The sequence below is a fragment of the Hydra vulgaris genome, chromosome 01, assembly GCF_038396675.1.
Source record: "Hydra vulgaris chromosome 01, alternate assembly HydraT2T_AEP".
NCBI classification, from domain to species: Eukaryota; Metazoa; Cnidaria; class Hydrozoa; order Anthoathecata; family Hydridae; genus Hydra; species Hydra vulgaris.
This window is the reverse complement of record NC_088920.1, coordinates 52,878,620-52,898,435: the sequence shown is the minus strand read 5'-3', so window position 1 is coordinate 52,898,435 and position 19,816 is coordinate 52,878,620. Positions and strand designations below refer to the sequence as shown.

General features: G+C 27.9%; 1 protein-coding gene across 1 annotated transcript in view; it reads left to right on the top strand.

The window, feature by feature from the left end:
• LOC100208593 (WD repeat-containing protein 44) overlaps positions 1 to 14,601 on the top strand; it is a 48,372-nt gene extending 33,771 nt beyond the window's left edge. Inside the window, exons 12-22 of the mRNA XM_065788574.1 lie at positions 2,827 to 2,853; positions 3,539 to 3,694; positions 3,949 to 4,050; positions 4,301 to 4,341; positions 7,422 to 7,503; positions 7,857 to 7,956; positions 8,269 to 8,363; positions 8,438 to 8,539; positions 13,568 to 13,683; positions 13,759 to 13,877; positions 13,968 to 14,601. Of these exons, the coding sequence (XP_065644646.1) occupies positions 2,827 to 2,853; positions 3,539 to 3,694; positions 3,949 to 4,050; positions 4,301 to 4,341; positions 7,422 to 7,503; positions 7,857 to 7,956; positions 8,269 to 8,363; positions 8,438 to 8,539; positions 13,568 to 13,683; positions 13,759 to 13,877; positions 13,968 to 14,131 (1,104 nt within the window). The 3' untranslated portion in view covers positions 14,132 to 14,601. The remainder of the gene's footprint in view (positions 1 to 2,826; positions 2,854 to 3,538; positions 3,695 to 3,948; positions 4,051 to 4,300; positions 4,342 to 7,421; positions 7,504 to 7,856; positions 7,957 to 8,268; positions 8,364 to 8,437; positions 8,540 to 13,567; positions 13,684 to 13,758; positions 13,878 to 13,967) is intronic.
• The last annotated feature ends 5,215 nt before the right edge of the window (positions 14,602 to 19,816 follow it).

The following is a 19,816-nucleotide window of genomic DNA, read 5'->3' as shown; positions in this document are numbered from 1 at the left end:
GCAAAACGACCATTGAAAATGGTTGGCAACAATGAAAAAATCCATTATACAGTTGGAAATTGCATAAATGCTGCTGGTAATCGTCTTGCTCCATACATTATTTTAAAATCAAAAAAACGTTTGTACAGAGATTGGTGTTTACCTCATCTATGATGCCATATATGCTATATCTCCATCCGAATGGATGAAAGATAAGCAATTTGTGCAGTGGCTCACTAACGTGTATGTTCCTGCCATGAAGAAAATTCTAGGTAATTAGTTCAATCTAATTTTAGTTATCTAATTTTACATTCACAAAAGATTACATCAATCTAATTATAGTTATCTAATTTTATCATATTTTAGTTGTAGATGGACATGTGACACATGTCACTTATCGGGTCGTACTTATTTGCATCGAAAACAATATCTTGTTAATTTACTTACCAGCCACTCGTCACATATTCTGCAGCCACTAGATCTTAGTGTTTATTGCCATGTCAAAAGAGTTTGGCACAAATTACTTTAATAGTTTTATGCAGAGACAAAGTTCAGCAACCAAAAGAATGTTTTAGTCACCTGCAAAAAAAACTTTTCAGCTCTGGTGAAGATTTTACATGTACTCAAATAGTCACTGGGTTTCAGAATACTCGCTTCTTTGCACTCGACAATAAAATCGATCAGTCAAAGTTGCAAATTACTAATATGTTTGGAACGCTGTCATCTGAACCTGAGCCTTCATCATCTCAACAACCAGAATCTATGATAGTACCATCACCAATAGTAACACCAGGAACTACACTACCTCAGCCACTGCCCTCTCATTCTACACCAACATCTAGCATCATGTCACATAGCATCAGCTCTAAAGTCACCTCAAAAGTCACCCTGTCTGCAAACAACCTTCAATATTGTACTAACTCCAGCTATTCAAAAGGAAATTGAAAAAGAGGTTGAAAAACGACTGCAATCAGCCCAATCACTTGCACCAGCTTTTCAACAAATATTTCGTATCTAACACATTGACACAAAAAAAAAATGTAGATGTGCCAAGATTCGAAGGGAAGTGTCTCAACAAACCTGAAATACTTAAAAGGTTGAAAGATGGTGAGAGCAAAAAAGCAGCAAAGCAAGCTAAAAAACAATGCAAGCTTAGCTCTAATGGCGAATAGCAAATAAACCAAGCAACAAGTTCATCGAAAATATTAGCTGCAAATTAATTTAATTGCAGAAAAGTTTTAGGCAAAGCTTCAGCAAGTCAAATTATGGAATGATACCAGTTTGAAAATTCAAATTGCAAGGTTTGGCTATGTCAAACATGCATATCAAAGTGATACATAAAAGGCGCTGAATTTTATTGCACCAAAAAGTGCAGCACAACTAAAAACTCAACTCAACCTCTAGTACCTATTAATGACTCATCATCACCACAAGAATGAAAAAGTTTATTTTATTTGATTGATTTTTTAATTGTTATTATTGATTGTTTTTTGTTTTTTAATAAAGTGTTGTTTTAATTACACATATATTTGCATATTTCATTCTCCTTGAATGTCAGTGTAGAATGGAATAAATTTTTATTTAATCAAATAAAGTTTCATAAAAAACTTAAAAAAAAACTATTTGATTTTTATATATTTAAAATACTCAATATTCTCTACAACTTTAAAAAAAAAATTAAAAATCTTTTGTCCGTAAAAAATAAATAATTAAAATCCTTAACTATTATAAATAAACAAAATTATTAACTATTCCATTCGACTCCATTTTACTCTATTGCTTTTAATTTTTCTTTAAAAAAATTGTTACTATTTTTAACTATTTATTTAAGAAAGTTCATTATACAAAATGTTTTTTTAGTATTTGGTTGGGCCACTATTTTCAAACATTATTTAATGCCTCAAATAAGACTTTTGTTGTTGATTAAAAAAGTTAATTAAAAGTCTAGAGAATTGCCTGGCCACAGTAAAAGAGTTTTTTTGACTCTTTATATGTTGTCACAGACTTAGCTTTATGGTATGGTGTAGAATTGTTCATAAAGATGTATTTAGAAATATAAGGAAAGCAATCATGTAACTGATATTGTAACTGGGGAATTAATTTTATAGCTAATAATTTTTATATTGATCCTGGTTCATCATCTATTCCACTATATAAAGAAGGCCACTGCCTTTATCACTTAACTGACCATACTATCACTAACATCTTTAAAATGTTTTTACTGTCTTGATAACACAGTTGGTCTACATTTATTGTCTTCTCTTTTCACTGGATTATATTCTTCTTTTCTGTACCTGACAAAAGAAATTTACTTTAAATTGTTATGAATTATTCATTTAGCACTTGGTGTAGTGATGCATGGTTGTCCTCTAGCACTTTGTGAGGATATTTTCTTACTAAGCTAAGCTTTTATTCTGTTACTGTAAAATTTCAAATTATGTTTTGCGTTTTGATTTAACAGTATACAGAGTTATTACAATAGAAATTAGGTGAGCAAGAGTTTTAGAGCTTTTTAAAGCAGTAATTGTGGTGTTATTTAATTTACATAAAAAATAAAGAAAAGCGATTATCTTTACATTTATAAGACACGTTTATTGCAGGCCTTACTGTATTAACAATGGACTTGTGCACTTTACAGTATTGCTTCAAATGATTACACCTTGATTTAAAGAAAAATACATAAGGATAAACCAACCTAGAAATGATTGCTGTGTTTGATTTGTGTGTTTATCTCTTTTCCAGTCCAAGTAAATATGTAATGCTAGCATGTTAATATTTTTAAAAGATTTCATTCATTATATCCAAGGATTATTAACTTATTGTTAATAAATAGTACTTTTATTTTAGGCTACTGCTGGACAGGATAATGTAGTGGTAAATTTTTTTATTTATCTGTACATATATTAAATTTTTTTTTTGTCAAAGCTGAAAAGTCTAAACTCGCTAATGGCATATATTATGTTGTTATATGCTATGTATTATATACGTTTTATGTTTATATAGTTATAAATGAAAGAGTTTGATGAATTTTCTAACAAACCTCTTTGATTTTTTGTGGAATAATTAAAAATTTCAAGAACATTAGCCTTACAGTAAAACATCAGTGTTTTTCAGCAATTATATTCTTAATGTATCAGTAGATTTTCAGATTATCTTCTTAATGTATCAGTAGATTATCAGATTATCTTCTTGTTGTATCAGTAGATTATCAGATTATCTTCTTAATGTATCAGTAGATTATCAGATTATCTTCTTGTTGTATCAGTAGATTATCAGATTATCTTCTTAATGTATCAGTAGATTATCAGATTATCTTCTTAATGTATCAGTAGATTAACAGGTTATCTTCTTAATGTATCAGTAGTCGGAAAAATGGTTATCGTTATTAGAATTTTATAAGAATATAAATTTTATTTCCCCAGAAACTAAAAGTTTGGTAATAGGTGGTATAAATAGTTTACTTATAAATAGTTTACAACAAAGTTGTTTATAACAAATTTGTTTATAACAAATTTACGTTTTTTTTTTTTTTAATGATTTGTACTTAAAATGTTTCTAGCGCGTTTGGGTGTTAAAAGATGCTTTCTCAAACTTTGAAGAAATGAGACTAAAATATTCACGCCCTGCAGAAAGGTCATCTCCCACTGGCTCAATGGTGTCTAGTTCTTCTGTAGCATCTATTGATGAAGACCCACTTGTTTGCGATTTATTGCTAGTAAGTATTGGCATCCTTTAAGATGTAGCTGTTATTTTGTACTAAATAACTACCAAATAAATACTTAAGCAATAAATTGTTGATAAAAGATTTTTGGAACTTTTATTCAAAAAATTTCCTATATGGTTAGCTTACATATAGCTGTTCAATCTTTTGATTTTTATGTCATCTTTGATCACTTGTGTCATTACTTAATAAAAATTCTTTTTAAATTCTGATTTATTTGTTTTTGTTTAACCATCAAATTTTTTAAGGCTCAAAATGTAAATGACGAAAGCGAAGGTCCATTTAGAGCAGTGCCATTTGTTTCTTATCATGGACATACATCTGATGTACTGGATCTTTCCTGGTCAAAGGTTTATAAAATGATAATTTTAGTTAGAATAATAATCAGATACTTTAAAGTTCTGATTGGTTTTAATTTTTTTGTATTTTGTATGATTAATTAAATTTTCTTTTAGTATTATGTATGATTGGTTATATTTTTTTCAGTATTGTGTATAATTAGTTACAATTTTTTTAGTATTGTGTATGAATGTATACAATATTTTGGTTAGTTATATTTGAATAGTAATGTGTCTGATTAGATAATTTATTGGATTTTAGAATTTCTTTTTGCTATCTTCTTCAATGGATAAGACTGTTCGGTATGTAACTCTATGTTTTTTAAAATTTGTACTTATGTTTAAAAATTTTTGTGTTAAAGAGAAAAATGGAAAAACTTTTCACTACTTTTTGTTGTTGTTGTTTTCTGAAATAGCATAGAGTTTGAAATATTTTCACATGTAGAAATAGCGTAGAGTTTGAAATATTTTCACATGTAGAAATAGCGTAGAGTTTGAAATATTTTCACATGTAGAAATAGCGTAGAGTTTGAAATATTTTCACATGTAGAAATAGCGTAGAGTTTGAAATATTTTCACATGTAGAAATAGCGTAGAGTTTGAAATATTTTCACATGTAGAAATAGCGTAGAGTTTGAAATATTTTCACATGTAGAAATAGCGTAGAGTTTGAAATATTTTCACATGTAGAAATAGCGTAGAGTTTGAAATATTTTGAATTTTGTTTCTCAGAGTTTGAGTGCCTGTTATTATACACTGCACTACTTATAAAATAAACAGTAACTGCAAAATTTTCATTCTTAATATTCTTAAAAAACAAAAAAAGTATTTAGCCAACCAGTCAGCTTAGTACATATCAGAAACATTTAATATTATCAATTGACTTCAAAAAAGAGTTTCCTGAGGTTTTAATGATTTTTTAAATTTTTTATTTAATTATCATAATTAAGCACTTTTTTCACAATTAAGTCTTTTTGCTATGTAATAAAATTAATAATTAATTTGTTAGCATATTTTAGGTAAGCTAGTAAACAAATACATTCTTTTTGCTTTGTACCATGAGACAATATATGTTAATGAAGTTAATTCTGGTCCTAAGTCATTTTTCATTTTTTTTCACTTATTGTCTATTTTGTAAGCAGGGCAGTACACGCCTTTTTATTTCCAAAATATATTTTTTGAACACGTTGTGTGTTTTGTTCTTTTATACATTAAAACTTTATTTTCTACTTTAAAACTTATATTTATAAATTGCAGTAGTGGTGTAGCGGTAGAGCCCTCATTTCATATGTGAGTGGTTCCAAGTTCGATCCCCACCACATCCATGCAGCGGCCTTTTTCGTCAAGGTTTGTGTCTTGAAGTTAAAGAGTTGAGAGGGTTATAACCACAATTAAGTAGCCTCCTCGTCTGTAGTGGCCTTCTCGGTCTTGGGAGGTGAATTAACACAAAAAAACAACAAAAACAAATGGTGATTTTCTGAGAATTTTTATAGGCAGAAAACACATGAAACTCTGAGTATTGTAGTATAAATATTAGTAGCTTTGTTTATTTTTTGATATTAGGAGTAACATATAATCTATACAGTCTGTAGTTTATCTATTGAGGTAAAACAAATTTTATACATAATAGTATTCATATATATATATATATATATATATATATATATATATATATATATATATATATATATATATATATATTTAAACAACTTTAAAAAGTATTCTACACAATAGAGTGCTCAATGTTCTTAAAAGAACAGAGCAATTATATATTAGTAGAAAATCACTTAACTAAATTTTTCCATTTGACACTGTGTTTCATCAACAAAGATTCATCAGAAATGAATGATCAAATTAATAAAACTTCAATTTATACCAAAAATTAAATTACAGGAAGTTGCAAATGTCTTAACTACTGTAAATTTTCACACATTTGTGGAATTTACGGACACTATTATAAAAAGAATTCTTTAGAAATGATTACTTATGCTATTTTTTTACAATGATTTTTTAAAAAAGGGTAGTTAATGTAAATATTATTTGAACTCATTTATTTTTATAGTTTTTTAGGAGAAACTTATTTTCGTGCCTACATTTAGAAATTAATTCCGATCTTTTGTTTAATAAGCATTCTTGATTTGCATGTGTAATTATTTCAAATTTTTCTTGTAGGCATAGTATGCATTTTTTGGAAATATTGTTATATGCAGGCGCTGTTTTAAGGATAGACCAATTCAGTATAAAATCATCAATATTTTTTTCTTTTAATTCCCATATATATTTTGACAGCATGGTGTCTTTTGAACACTTTTTATTCTTGAAAGATTGCTTATGATTGGCAAAACGTTTTTTCCATTCACCCTCTGTTATGCCAATATATTGTTTATCAGGTACATTCTTAGAGGAAACAACACATTTATATACCACATTTTTTGATAAACAACTTCCACTCATTGGACAATTGATTTTTTGTTTACAATTACAATTTTCTGTAGTTTTTTCATTTAGGATTTCTTTTTTGTTTAACAAAGCCTTATTGTGACCTATTGAGGTAATGGATAAACAAAAATTTTGTTTATCCATTAAATTCTTTTTAATTTTTATTTGTTTTGTTTTGATTAAACACTTTCTACTTTACCTAAAAGTTCTAAGTTCAATTTCACCATGTTCCTGGTAGTACCGCAATTGTTACTCTGTGCAGCGGATTTATTTGTCAAAATTCATTTTTTGGAATTAAAGGGATGAGAGAAAGTTATCAAACAATAAAAAAAAAAGTATCAGTAGTAGCCTCCTTGACTGTAGTAGCCCCCTCTGCCTTGAAGAGGTGAATACATTAATTGAATTAAAAAAAAAAGTCATTATAGGTATATATGTGTAAAATATCTTGAAAAATATCAACTAATATCTATTGAATAATGTAACATGAAGATGTAAACATGTGTTTTTAAAAAAATGGACAATCCAACATTTCCAGTTATATGCCATCAAAACAACATTTTTAAAAACTTATTTTCAATTGTAAATTTTAACTGAAAATTTTAATTGCAAATAAGTATTTTATCTGAATTTGTTTAGATTATGTTTAATAGTTTTATATGTATAAATATATGTATGTTTAGATTATATATGTATTTTTAAATTATGGCATGTCATGTTTATTAGTTTTATATGTATAAATATGTATGTTTAGATTAAGTTCTATAAATATGTATGTTAAGGTTATGTCATGTTTAATAGTGTTATAAGTATAAATATATATGTATGTTTAGATTATATATGCATGTTTAAATTATATAGGTATGTTTAGATTATATATGTATGTTTAGATTATATATGTATGTTTAGATTATATATGTATGTTTAGATTATATATGTATGTTTAGATTATGGCATATATCACGACAAGAATGCTTATGTTGTTTTCAACATGTTGATTTTGTTACAGCTATTTGTTTTCATCCAAGGGTTTGTTACTTTTTAAAATTTTTTTTTTTCCTACTTGTGAATAATTTAAGAGACAAAATTTTTTTTTTCTATGTTTTGATGATATTAACAATATTAACAATATAAAAAATTCCAATAATTTAAATATAAAAGAATAGTAGTAAATAAATTATTTAACTTTTACTGTATCAGTAATTGATGTTTATGTTTTTGTATCATATATGTGATGTTACTGTATCAGTAATTGATGTTTTTATAATTATTTTTATAATTTTTATAACTATAATTTTATAAATTGTAATTTTATAGCTTATATATTTTTTAAAATAAAAGTAACAGTTTAAATTAACAAGTTAATGTAATAACATTGACAGGATGATCGTTACTTTTTGAGTGGTTCATTGGATGGGAAGATTCGACTTTGGAATATTCCTGAGAAAAAAGTTGCTTTATGGAATGAAATTGATGGTTCAGGTTAAAAATTTGTAATTCATTTAAAATCTAAAGTAGTTATGTCAAAAAATTTTTGTTAATTATTTTATACATATTCAATAACAACTTTTCTATAAGTTTAACACAATAAATTTCTAAAAGAGTTCAATATAGAAAATATTGAACTCTTTTAGAAATTTATTGTGTGTGTAAAATACTGTGTGTATAAAATACTGTGTTTTCTGACACATTTTTCTTTTTTAAAAAAATGAAAAAAGAAAAATGTGTCAGAAAACACAGTACTTTAAGTTTATTTAATTTTTTTTATTTTAAATGTATTATTCATTTTTCTAGGAACCAGTCTAATCACTGCTGCAAACTTTTGTCAAAATGGTAAACTTGCCGTTGTAGGTACATATGACGGAAGATGTATTTTCTATGATACAGAGGTAAGTTACTAAAAATCAAAATAGATTTAAATAACTTTAGTTTAAAATTTAATTGTTATAGTTAAAATATTTAGCGTCTTAAATATCACACACAAGTTACAGTGCGGTCTAGTCGTGGTAAAAATGCTAGAGGTCGTAAAGTTAGTGGAATTGAACCAATGCCAGGTCAAGACAAGGTAAGACTAGAAATAGCTATATTAATTTTTCTTGTGGTTACTTGTTTTATCAAAAATCCAATATCAGTTTAACTTTCTAACAAAAAAAGAGAAAGTATAACTTAGTTCATTAAATCTAATATAGTAATAGTTATATGTTGGCAATACTTGTATGTAATTTAGCAATTTTTATTTCTTTTGAATCAAATCTGTGAATTTTTGGGGAATTAACTTTTATTTCTTGCGCTTACATGTTTTTAAAAAAGTTATGCTTTGGATCAAAAAAAAGTTAAAATCTCTTAGATTTTAGTGAATTTTTAAATTAGTTTATTAACTGTTTTGTAAATCAAGTCTTTATAAAGTTTGTGTAAACAATAAACAAAGCAATATAAGAAAAAATAAAGAAATGGGCTAATGTGGTAGTGATTTGGTGGTATAGTGGTTGCCTCATAAGCAACCACTATACCACCAAATCATCATATTGGTAGTACCATGCTTAACTTGTTTACCACAATGACAGTGTTTGTCAAATTTTGTCTTGTATTTTAGAGTTAAAGAATTGAGAAAAGGTTGTAAACACATTTAAAAAAAAAAAAACATCAACTGTAGTGGTCCTTTCAGCTTTATAAGGTGAATTCATTAAGTAATATTAGTAATAAAAGGAAACGCTACTAATAAAATTGTGCGACTTTTTTAATAATAAATTAGTGCATTTGAATTATTGCCCCATTTCCAACCAAATTAAATGATCTGCTGATTGTTGTGTGACCATGACTAATCTTTTGTTGGTTGTCTTAATTATTCTGTTGGTGGCTGTTGATCTTAGTTATTCTGTTGATTGTTGAATATGACTAGTAGGGTTAGTCACTTTTGAAAAATTTTTGAATTTAGTTTTGGCTGGCCATTTTTCTTATGTCTGACCATGAAACTAAGAACTGATTTTCTTTTTTTTGCATTTAATGTTTAGTCAGGTAATTTTCAGCTTGAAAATATTAGTTTTATCATAAATATATCGTTTTCCCAGCATTTTGTCAATTTTTATACTATTATCATTTTCAAACCTTCTAAATCAAATCAATGTCTCAAACTACTATTTAAGCAATAAACATGCCAAAATCCTAAATTATAACAACTAAGAAGGTATTTTACCATAGAAATGGGTAATAAATAATTTTGTACAATATATTGACATATTTCTGCAACTTTTTGCTTATATAAGCCAAAGTTGGACCATTAGTAACAGTTTTGTTAATTAATATAAGGAAGAAATAATAAAACATGTAATTATTCTATAAGAAATAAGAGTAAAATTATAAATAATGGCTCAAAAAACTTGTGATAAAGTTAAAAATTAACAAAGTTAATTGGTACAGAAAAAAAGTTATTAAAGTCAGAACTACCAACTTTAAGAGATGTTTTGAGATATGGTCTCTTTCTTAAAAGGATTGAAGAAAATGACAAAGATTTAAGGCAAACTTCTAAAAAAATTGTGGACCTCAGTAAAATGTTTCTGGCAAAAAGCACTTATACCCATTGTTTATGATAAAAGAAGAAAAGAAAGAATTGTATATGACTGGAAAAAAGCATATAATCTGGCGTTAGGTAGGGTAACGTCTAAACAACTTTCTGATCATAAATTGATCTTAGATAAACTGTTTGACATAGCTAGGTGTAAATGTTCAATAAAATTATGTGAAGATTTTGATTGTAATGGCTGCAATCAGATTTTTCATAATCTTTGCAAATGTTCTCAGGAAAATAAAAATCCGATTATTGAACTTAAATTTTGAAAGTAGCAGAATATTCTATAGATTCAGAGATAAAGTTGGTTCTAAAAGTGGAATGCAAATAGGTTCAGTTGATAGAAAAGAAGTATTAAGACAAAGAAATATCAACAAAGCAAGCAAAACCAATAAAAGAGAGGTAGAGTCGAGACTGTACAGTATTCTGATGTATTATCTCAAAATGATGTAGAGTCAGATCATGTTGAGAATGATTATAATGACAATGTTTATTTACCAGACATACAAAATGTTTCTCAGCTTTTCTTTTTAATGTTATTTAACCTCCCCAAGGATGAGAAGGCCACTTCAGACGAGGAGGCTACTTAATTGTGGTTATAACCCTCTCTCAACTCTATAACTCTATTATCCTTAAATGTAAATCATATTGCTTTGTCACCATTAAGATTTGGTATAAGTAACAGAGCAACTGCATCAATAGGCACTGCAACATAAAAAGCAGCCAAGAATCCAGGTTTTTTAAAAGATCATATACCTGATAAAAGCCTAGCTCTAGATCATAAAAAATTGAGAGATCAAAGCAAAGAGTAAAAAAGGCCTGTAAAGAGAAACATAACAATCAAGTTTAGGAAGAGGACATACAATGTATTATGTTCGATTGTCAAAAGGACCTTACAAAAACAGTTGTATATGGTAATGATGGTAAATCTTACCTAAGAGAGATCGAAGAAGATCATTATAGTGTCTGTACTGAGCCTGGTGGAACATATTTATTCCACTTTGTAAATAATTCAGAGGAGAGAGATGGTCAAACACCTACTGATCATATTGCTAAACAGCTGTATGATTGGATAATATCACATGGTGTTGAAAACCAAGTAGTTGCAATTGGTGGAGATTTAACCAACCTTAACACAGGTTTTATTTTGATTTCTTTAATGGTATTTTAAAATTTTATAACATATCTTGTACTGAAAATAAAAAATTATTATAGGCTGGAAGGGTGGAGTTATTCAATATTTAGAAAAGAAACTAGGATTCAAACTAATCTGGATTATTTGTGCGCTACATACCAACGAGTTGCCACTTAGACATTTAATGTTACCTTTAGATGGAAAAACTTTATCTGAAAATAGATTCTCAGGAAACATTAGAAAATTAATTAACATAGCAACAAATCTTCCTATTTCAACATACATCCCTCAGCTTGATTTTTTCATAGAACTAATTCATCTGAAGAAGAAAGTTGTAGGTTCATTGTCTACAAATCGGAAGTATTTATACAGAATATATAATTTATTTTAATATCAGGTCTTTTTTTCAAAGTTAATTCAAGTTTAATTAAGTCAAAAGTGTCTAATTAAAAATTTCTAATTAATAAAAAAAAAGTCATATATTTATGACTTTTTTTTTAATTTTGTTTTGTTGCAATTTTTTTATTATTTCAAGAAAAATCTGTTGGTGAAAAAAGGAAATTTGTTTGAGAGTTATATGTTTCTTACATCTGCTTTTAAATATTTTATTTTAAATCATTGTTTTAAAATAATTCAATTGTTATTTTTATTAAATATTAATAAATAATAAGATTGAAAAATAATGAGTAAAAAATAATATTAAAATATTAACATCAGGTTTTTTCCCTAATGATTTAAAGGAGACTCAAATTAGCCCACATAATCATTCAAGATAGTCGAATCTTGCAAATAGACTACTTTGAATCTGGTTTAGAAAACCTTGAAAATTCTAAAGGGTCAAATTTCGAAAACTAGGTACAACTAGTCAAAGTTATCTTTATATAAGAAAAATAACAAGTGATGAGCAAGAAAAAATAACTAGTGATAAACAAGAAAAAACAACAAGTGATGAACAAGAAAAAATAACTAGTGAGGAATGAGAAATTTGATGAAGTGAATATGGAAGTTACTAATGATTAAATAGAAAATATGCAAATATTGTAAAAAGATTTCTGAAATTTCTGAAAAATTTGTATAACCAAAAATATATTTACATCAGATATTAATCTATTTTCGTGTCCTAAAGAATTCTATAGAACCACAGGTGATGATAATTGCTTTTTTAGAGCATTATCTTATATCATTACGGGCAGTAAAAGGGCTTATGAAATTATAAGAGTAAAATTTGTAAGACATAAGTGTGCACAAATTAATGATAAAATAACTTCAAATTTTAATCAATCAATTATATATCTTAATGAAAGTGTGATAATAGAAAATGTGTAATTGATGCAGAAATTATTGCATATGCCTAATTCATGGGTATTGATATAAATGTTTAAAGTAAATATGGAGAGGAACTAAAATGGCTGATTTACCCAAGTAGTTTAACACTTATGTACCTTAGTAAATATGCAATAATTCAACTTAATTGTCTAGTTGAAATTTTTTTTTTACAGAAAAATTTATTTGTTGTTCAATTTAGCTTGTCATTATTTATTATCTTCTCATAAATTTTAGAGATTTTGTATAAATATCTGCCAAATAAGTTGTAATGATACAAAGTAATTAAAGGCATTATTCAGAGTTTATTTAGGCATTTATTCAGAATTATATAAAAGAGTTGAAAATAAAAGTGTTGTTACGTTGTTAGATAAAGAGCTATATTCTGTTGCTAAAATGCATTAAACAATAGTTTTGGAATATTGTAATATTGTAACAAAGTTACTTCTGGATGAGTGCTTATAGGGAGAAACAACTTTATGTGCATGATGGTACCTAACATTTAGTTACCATAATAGTAATAAAAAGCGTTTTAAAAAACGAAAATTTAAAGTGGTTAAAAACTTATTGATTATTTTGACCTTAAAAAGTTTCTTAATATTTTGTTCAAATTTTTTTAATCCAAACAAAATAAGTGCTACAATTTTTTTTATAATTTAATACTTTGAAGGAAATTTTTTTTAAGTTGACACACATTGCGGGAGTTGAACCTCAACTCCCGCAATGTGTGTCAACAATGTATGTAGACTTACCTGTGGCACCCTATATGACACATACACAGACATGTAGACTTACCTATGGCACCCTACTTGCGTATAGCCATCTCTATGACACCCTATTTGCGTATAACAGTACGGCATCTACTTGCGTGTAGTACTAGATGAAATAATGCTATATGTTTAAAATTTAATGGTGCTTTGATCACATGGCAAATTGTTTTTTTAAAAAGCTTATATAGTTTTCTTCTTGAAATCAGTTCAAAGAGAGTTTTTGCTTAAAGATTGATATTAGTAAAAAAAAATACAATTATAGTTTATTATACAAGCTTTTTATTTATTTTTTATTATTAGGTATTAATTACCTCAAATGATTCTCGCATTCGATTATATGACTTGAAAGATCACTCTCTTTATTGCAAATACAAAGGCTTGCATAACGAGTCTAGTCAAATACGTGCTAGCTTCAGGTACTTCTTGCTTAAACAATTTTATCACTTTAAAAAATTCGAATTAATTTGTATTATTATTTTATTTATTTTAAGCAATGACGGAAAACTTATATTGTGCGGTTCTGAAGATAAATACGTTCATATATGGAAGACTAATCATGATGTTCCGAATGTAAGAAAAGATAGAAACGAGTATTACGAAAGCTTCTTAGGTATTTGTAGTTAAAATTTCTGTGTAATTTTTAAATATTTTGAAATTAGTATTTTAAAAATTTATACATTTGTTATTTATTTATTTTTAGCGCATGACGCAGTTGTGACGGCAGCTATATTTGCACCGTATCCAACTGTTATTCTACCTGCAACTCAACTAAAAGGAGCTAACAATGACCTTTCTTCCAAACCTTTTGAAATAATAGTTTCTGCTGATTGGCAAGGTGGAATAAAATTGTACGTTAATAGGTGAATTGTAAAATATTTGTCTATAATGTGTTAGTACGACAGCAATTTTGTTACCAACTCTAGTTAAAATCTCGTGAACTGGAGTGTTCATTAAAAAATACAAAATGAAAATTTTTGAGCTGGTAATGACATTTTGAATCCGTGTTTTATACAAAATTGAAATTAAATTTTTTATTATTTAAATTTCTTGCATGCTTTAATTTTTTTTTTTTTTTTGTTAATTTAAATCTTTTTTGATTCTAAGGTTTTTATTTCTTATAGTTATAAATATGAGAATAACTTCTAACAGAGAATAAAAAGCAAAAATAATATTTTTATTAAAAATTATACAAATATATTTCTTTAAAAAATATACTGATAAAATTGTTTCGAATCTGATCTGGGCTGGCCCGGCATATAAATTTCGAAAAATATAGTTATTAGTATAATGCAGTAAACCAAGTTGATTATATTATAGATTCTAATATTTTCTTATTTTTTTTGTTTTTACTACCATTAGGGCACGTGGTCATTATGGCGCGTTCTTTTAATTTTCTGTTAATTAAAAAAAAAATCTTAAAAAATATACTTTACAAAAAAAAAAGTTTTTTAAATATTTATTTTGTTTTAATGGATTTTAATAAAAGTTTTGAACATTTTATTTGTTAAGGATTAATTTTTTGACTAACACTACGTTACACCTTACATAGAGCTGTGAGTACGTACACCTTACGTGAGTACGGCCTCTGTTAAAACTATGTTGATGCCTTAATAAAAGGTTTTCTAGGATTCTATTTTGACAAACTTTTGCATAAATTTGCAAATTTATGCTTATTAACTTAAATTATGATTGAGTTTGGTAAATGTGAATTGTTCTCTATTTTTTAATTTAGTTATTTACTAATAGTTGAGTTTTTTTTAAATTGCCAATCAGTTTTTATAACTTTTTTGGAAACACGAAATTAAAATTAGATGAAATCGCATGGTAACTTTTTATTCTATAAAACAGAGAAAACATACTTTAAAACTCTACTTAGGGGCTGTTTAGGGGAGACCGGGGCTAAGTTGGCCGCAGGGGTAAGTTGACGAACTGCGTTTATCTTTAGAGCCTTTCATCACAAAGTGACAAAAATTACTCAGAAACTTCCTTATTGACCATTTCATCATTCACTGTAGTATTGTCAGGATTCGCGCATGCAAGATATTGAGATTTATGCGTTTTTTGGACAAAAACGTAACTTTTAGAACATCGCTTCCTTTTTACTTTACAAAGAAAATATTTAGTCGTATGAAAAAAAAAAAGTTCCAGTCACAATTGGTTTACTATATCCAGTCAGACTTTTTTTTCAAAGCTGCCGTTTTTCAGGATCTATAGACTGCTTATTAAAAAAAAGCTTTCGGGGTAAGTTGACAAATTTTTCACGGGGTAAGTTGGCTCATAGCATTTAATATGGAAAAAAGCATTTATTTTTATAAAATTGTTTTTTTTTTTTTTTAATTTTTAACAATATTAAAAATATTTATTCTTACAAAAAAATTAAAAAAAAAATTTTTTTAGTTTTTTTTTCCACAGATAAAAGGTGGGCTACTGTTTGGCTTTTATACGGACTAATATTTGGTACAAGCTAAAAGTAATATTACATTTTGGGATAAAATTGTTGCAAAAATTAATTTTAAAAAAATTTCTATTAATTTTGCACTTAATAGTGCATTAATAATCATTTTTATAGTTTGCGCCAACTTAACCCGTGGTGGGGTAAGTTGGCGCAAATTTTTTTTTTTTTTTGAGGGTCTGGAAAGGCCCCAAGAATTTTTTTTTGTAAATGAATGCAAATTTTATAAGATACCCTAATCCATACTCTTTAAGACTACACTTATTTTTAAATATTTTTTAAAAAATGTACTGTTAGGGCTACAGAACTCATAGAGTAAAAACCGAGCCAACTAGCCCCTGTCTCCCCTATTTTATTTAGAAGTGATTGTCATTGTTTACTTTTAAAAATTTTGTACAAGTTATCAAATTTGGAACGTATATATTAAGCTTTTAAGATGTGTTATTTGTGTAATAATAGCATTTGTTTTTTTTAAATACAGTGCGCTTGTTTTATTCCATAACTTCCACCTTAAAAATCTTATTGATAATAAGACCAATCCGGTTACAAAAAAAAACCGGTAGTGAGGTGAAAAAAACCGGTAGTGAGGGCTGCTATGTTAAGATTAGGATTTCTGTGTGCACATGTGTGTTAAAAGCAACTTTTTGCTTTTAAATTGTTCTTTAGGTTAAAACTAAAAAGAAAAAAAGGGTGCCAAAATATTTTAACATTTAGGACCGGGACCCATGACGTCAAAGTTATTACAGTCAGCAAAAAAAATAATCGTAAATTTAAAAAGTATGTATTTTATACGAAAGAGCTTGTCCAGTTTGACTCATGAGGTCAAACTTATTACAGTCAACAAAAAACAAAGATCGTTAATTTAAAAAATATGTATTTTATACGAAAGAGCTTGTCAAGCGGAACAAAAACTTTAAGCTGAAAACGTTTTCTTCCAAAGATATACCACTCTTAAGAATGTATAAAACACAGACCCACCATTTAAAGACTCGCATAAAAAGACTAAAAAAATAGTGCTTTCGTTCCAGGCTTGTTATATATCAATGATGCATTTTGTTAAAAGCGTTGTTATTGATATGAATTTTCTATTAAAAGTAATTATTTATTATATATAATGAATGAAAGTTCGTTTTACGGGAAAGTTATTTCATTCGCATGTTTTTTCATTACGAATGTATTTTCATAACATTCGTAATGAAAAAACATGCGAATTTTTTACTCTACTTTTTGATTATTAATTTTTGATGATTAATTTTTCTGCTTTCCACAGATATACTAAAATACTACACGAGATGGAGTCGTTATCAAAAGAAAAGCATTCAGTAGTACTTAATCACAATATGACAAGCAATACCCAGAGAGTAATTATTATTGAAGGAATGGCGTTGGTAAACAGGGTTTCCATTGGCTAACAGGATGTGACCAAACCGGCCGCTTTTATGGAAAATCCAAATAAACATAGTGGAAGCCATTTATCTTTGCTGATAACAAGGTTCTTTATACCTTATCAATGTTAAGCGATACTGAGTCATTGCCAATTTAGGTTACTCTTCAAGGTATTGAGCGTTTAGTAGTCAATATTTTGCCCAATAACATATCAACCTTGGCTAAGCTAAAAGGGTTTCTCTTATCATTATCATTAAGATGCTGTGCATTTTTCATCTACCTTGAGCGCTCTAAAATGCAAAATATTTAATACTCTTTTTGTATGTCTAGATCTTACTAACCTCTATAAAATTTTCTTTTTCCTGAAGACTTCGGCTGGGAGATCAATGGTGAATCCCTTGATCCAATATTAACCGATTGTCCTCCTGCTCCATTGGTTTTAATTGAATTAAGTGTTTGTGACTGTAGTGGTGATTGTAACACAAAGAGATGCAAGTGTTATAAAAACAAGCCTGTGCGGATATTTGTAAATGCATAGAGTGTATAAACACCGTTATTCGCGATTGAAATGACGAGGAGTTTCTATCGTGATTAAAAGGAAAGAAAAGATTTTGTTTTTTTTCTTTATTAAACTATGTTAAAAAGTGTGTTAGGGCAGAGACAAAAGAAAGGGGGTGGTATTTGGGGTAACTAGAAAACCCCCTAACCTAAAAATATTATTAATAAAATTAAAAAAATAAGGAAAAATATAAAAAAATTGTACTGCAACATTTCTTATTTTTCTCAACAACAAAAAAAGGTATTTATATAACCATTTAATATATTAGCAAACTATCTTATAACCTTTCTAAAATCATTCTAAATGATTAAATGAAACAGTTGTTTTATGTAAAAAATAAAAAAAAATAAAAAAAACACGCAGCTCTTATTTTTATTTTGGTCGGACTACCCCCTGGAACAATGACCTGGATCCACCTCTGCTGTGTGTAGTTTCTCATATTGTTATTCCAACTCTATTGAGTTTTTATTCCATTCAGGCGAGAATTTTCTGTGCGGAATTTATCTCCAAAGGAATAGTTTTGCAACCATTAAAGAGAGTTTTTCATATGATTCTCTAAAGGAAATTGCTTGTGATGTTAATGGTTATTCTAAACAAGTATTAGAAATGATTGTTCAATGGAAATTGATTTCGTAACAGTCATTACAGTTATTTTAGTTTAATTAATTGTGTGACATCCATATTTTAATTTATCATCTGGTATCGTTATATTAATTAAATCTCTCGTGGTATCGTTATTCTTGCCTGGTCTTTCGTTTTTTGTTCAACATTCAACAACTAAACTTTACTTTTAAACAATTGAACAAGTATACTTTAGTTACTAAAGTATACTAATCTTTAATCATTATGCCTCTTACAACATCTTTAATCTGGGATTATTTCAAGAAAAATATAGGTAAGCACTACTTACTAAGTATTTTTTATACTTTATCTCAAAATGAAATTGCCGGCAGTACCGAGAAATAATCCTGAGATTAATTACCAGCAGGATTGTTTTTATATATAATAACGTTAACGCAGAAGTTTGCGTAGCCAAGCAGAAGTTTGCGTAGCCACTGTGCCTTGCGTGTTCTCCCTTTAAGGGAGAACACGCAAGGCACAGTGCGCTAAATTGACCGTCTGGTTTTATGTCTGCCAACTCTGAATTTTTTTTCTTTCGTATATAGATACCTATTAACTAATTGTAAAAAAAATAATTTTAAATTCACGTCTATCAAGGGATCTTTTTTGGTAATTATTTATATTATAATATTTCTGAAATTATTTAACTCCTTTGATATTTTTTATATGTAAATGCACCCAAAATTTAGGGCATTTTTTAGATGTAAAGGCCTCGAGTGAGTTTGAAGCGTCCCGACTCTTTGTTGCTTTTAATAAAAATAAAATAAAAGCTATATATATTTATTATTAAACTATATTGTACATTTTCAGGAGAATCTGCTCTGTGTAAAACTTGTGGAAATAAGCTTGCCGCAAAGCAAGCAAATAATACTGGCTTGCGAAAGCATATTCAGACCCAACATAGGAAGTTATTCATCGAACTTCAAAAGAAAGAAGACAAGTGGGGATCACAAGTAGATGAAAAACTAAATGTAATTGAGGCAGGTGTTTTTGGATCCGCAAAAGATGTAGTCTTCAAAACTCTCACTCTCCCAAAGAAGAAGTTTACAAAAAAGTGGCCATTTTAAGATCGGCGTCAATTAGTAGTTGATCTTGACATCATTACTTCGATGGCTACTAAGAGCTTGCCGTTTAGTTTTGCTTATTCTAAAAAGTTTAAGAGATTTATGAACAAAATATTACCAAATGCCACAATAAAACGTTCATCAAATTTCTCAAAAAAACTCCCTCAACTCTACAATACTAAAGGGAGCAATGCATGAAGTTATGGAAAAAGAGCTTATAGATCTAAATCAGGTTGCCATCGACCACCGACATTAAGAGCAAATGAGTTATACATCCCCGTGATATTACATTATATCTTGCCAGACTTTGTCGTAAAGAAATTTACATTAGAAGTGTGCCTATTCAAAGAGCGACACACTGCTATCAACATTGCAAAAGCATTTGATAACACACTTTCATACCCTGAATCATTAATAAAAATACCCAATAAACTGTGTGTTATTGATCAGGCATCAAATATGGCATG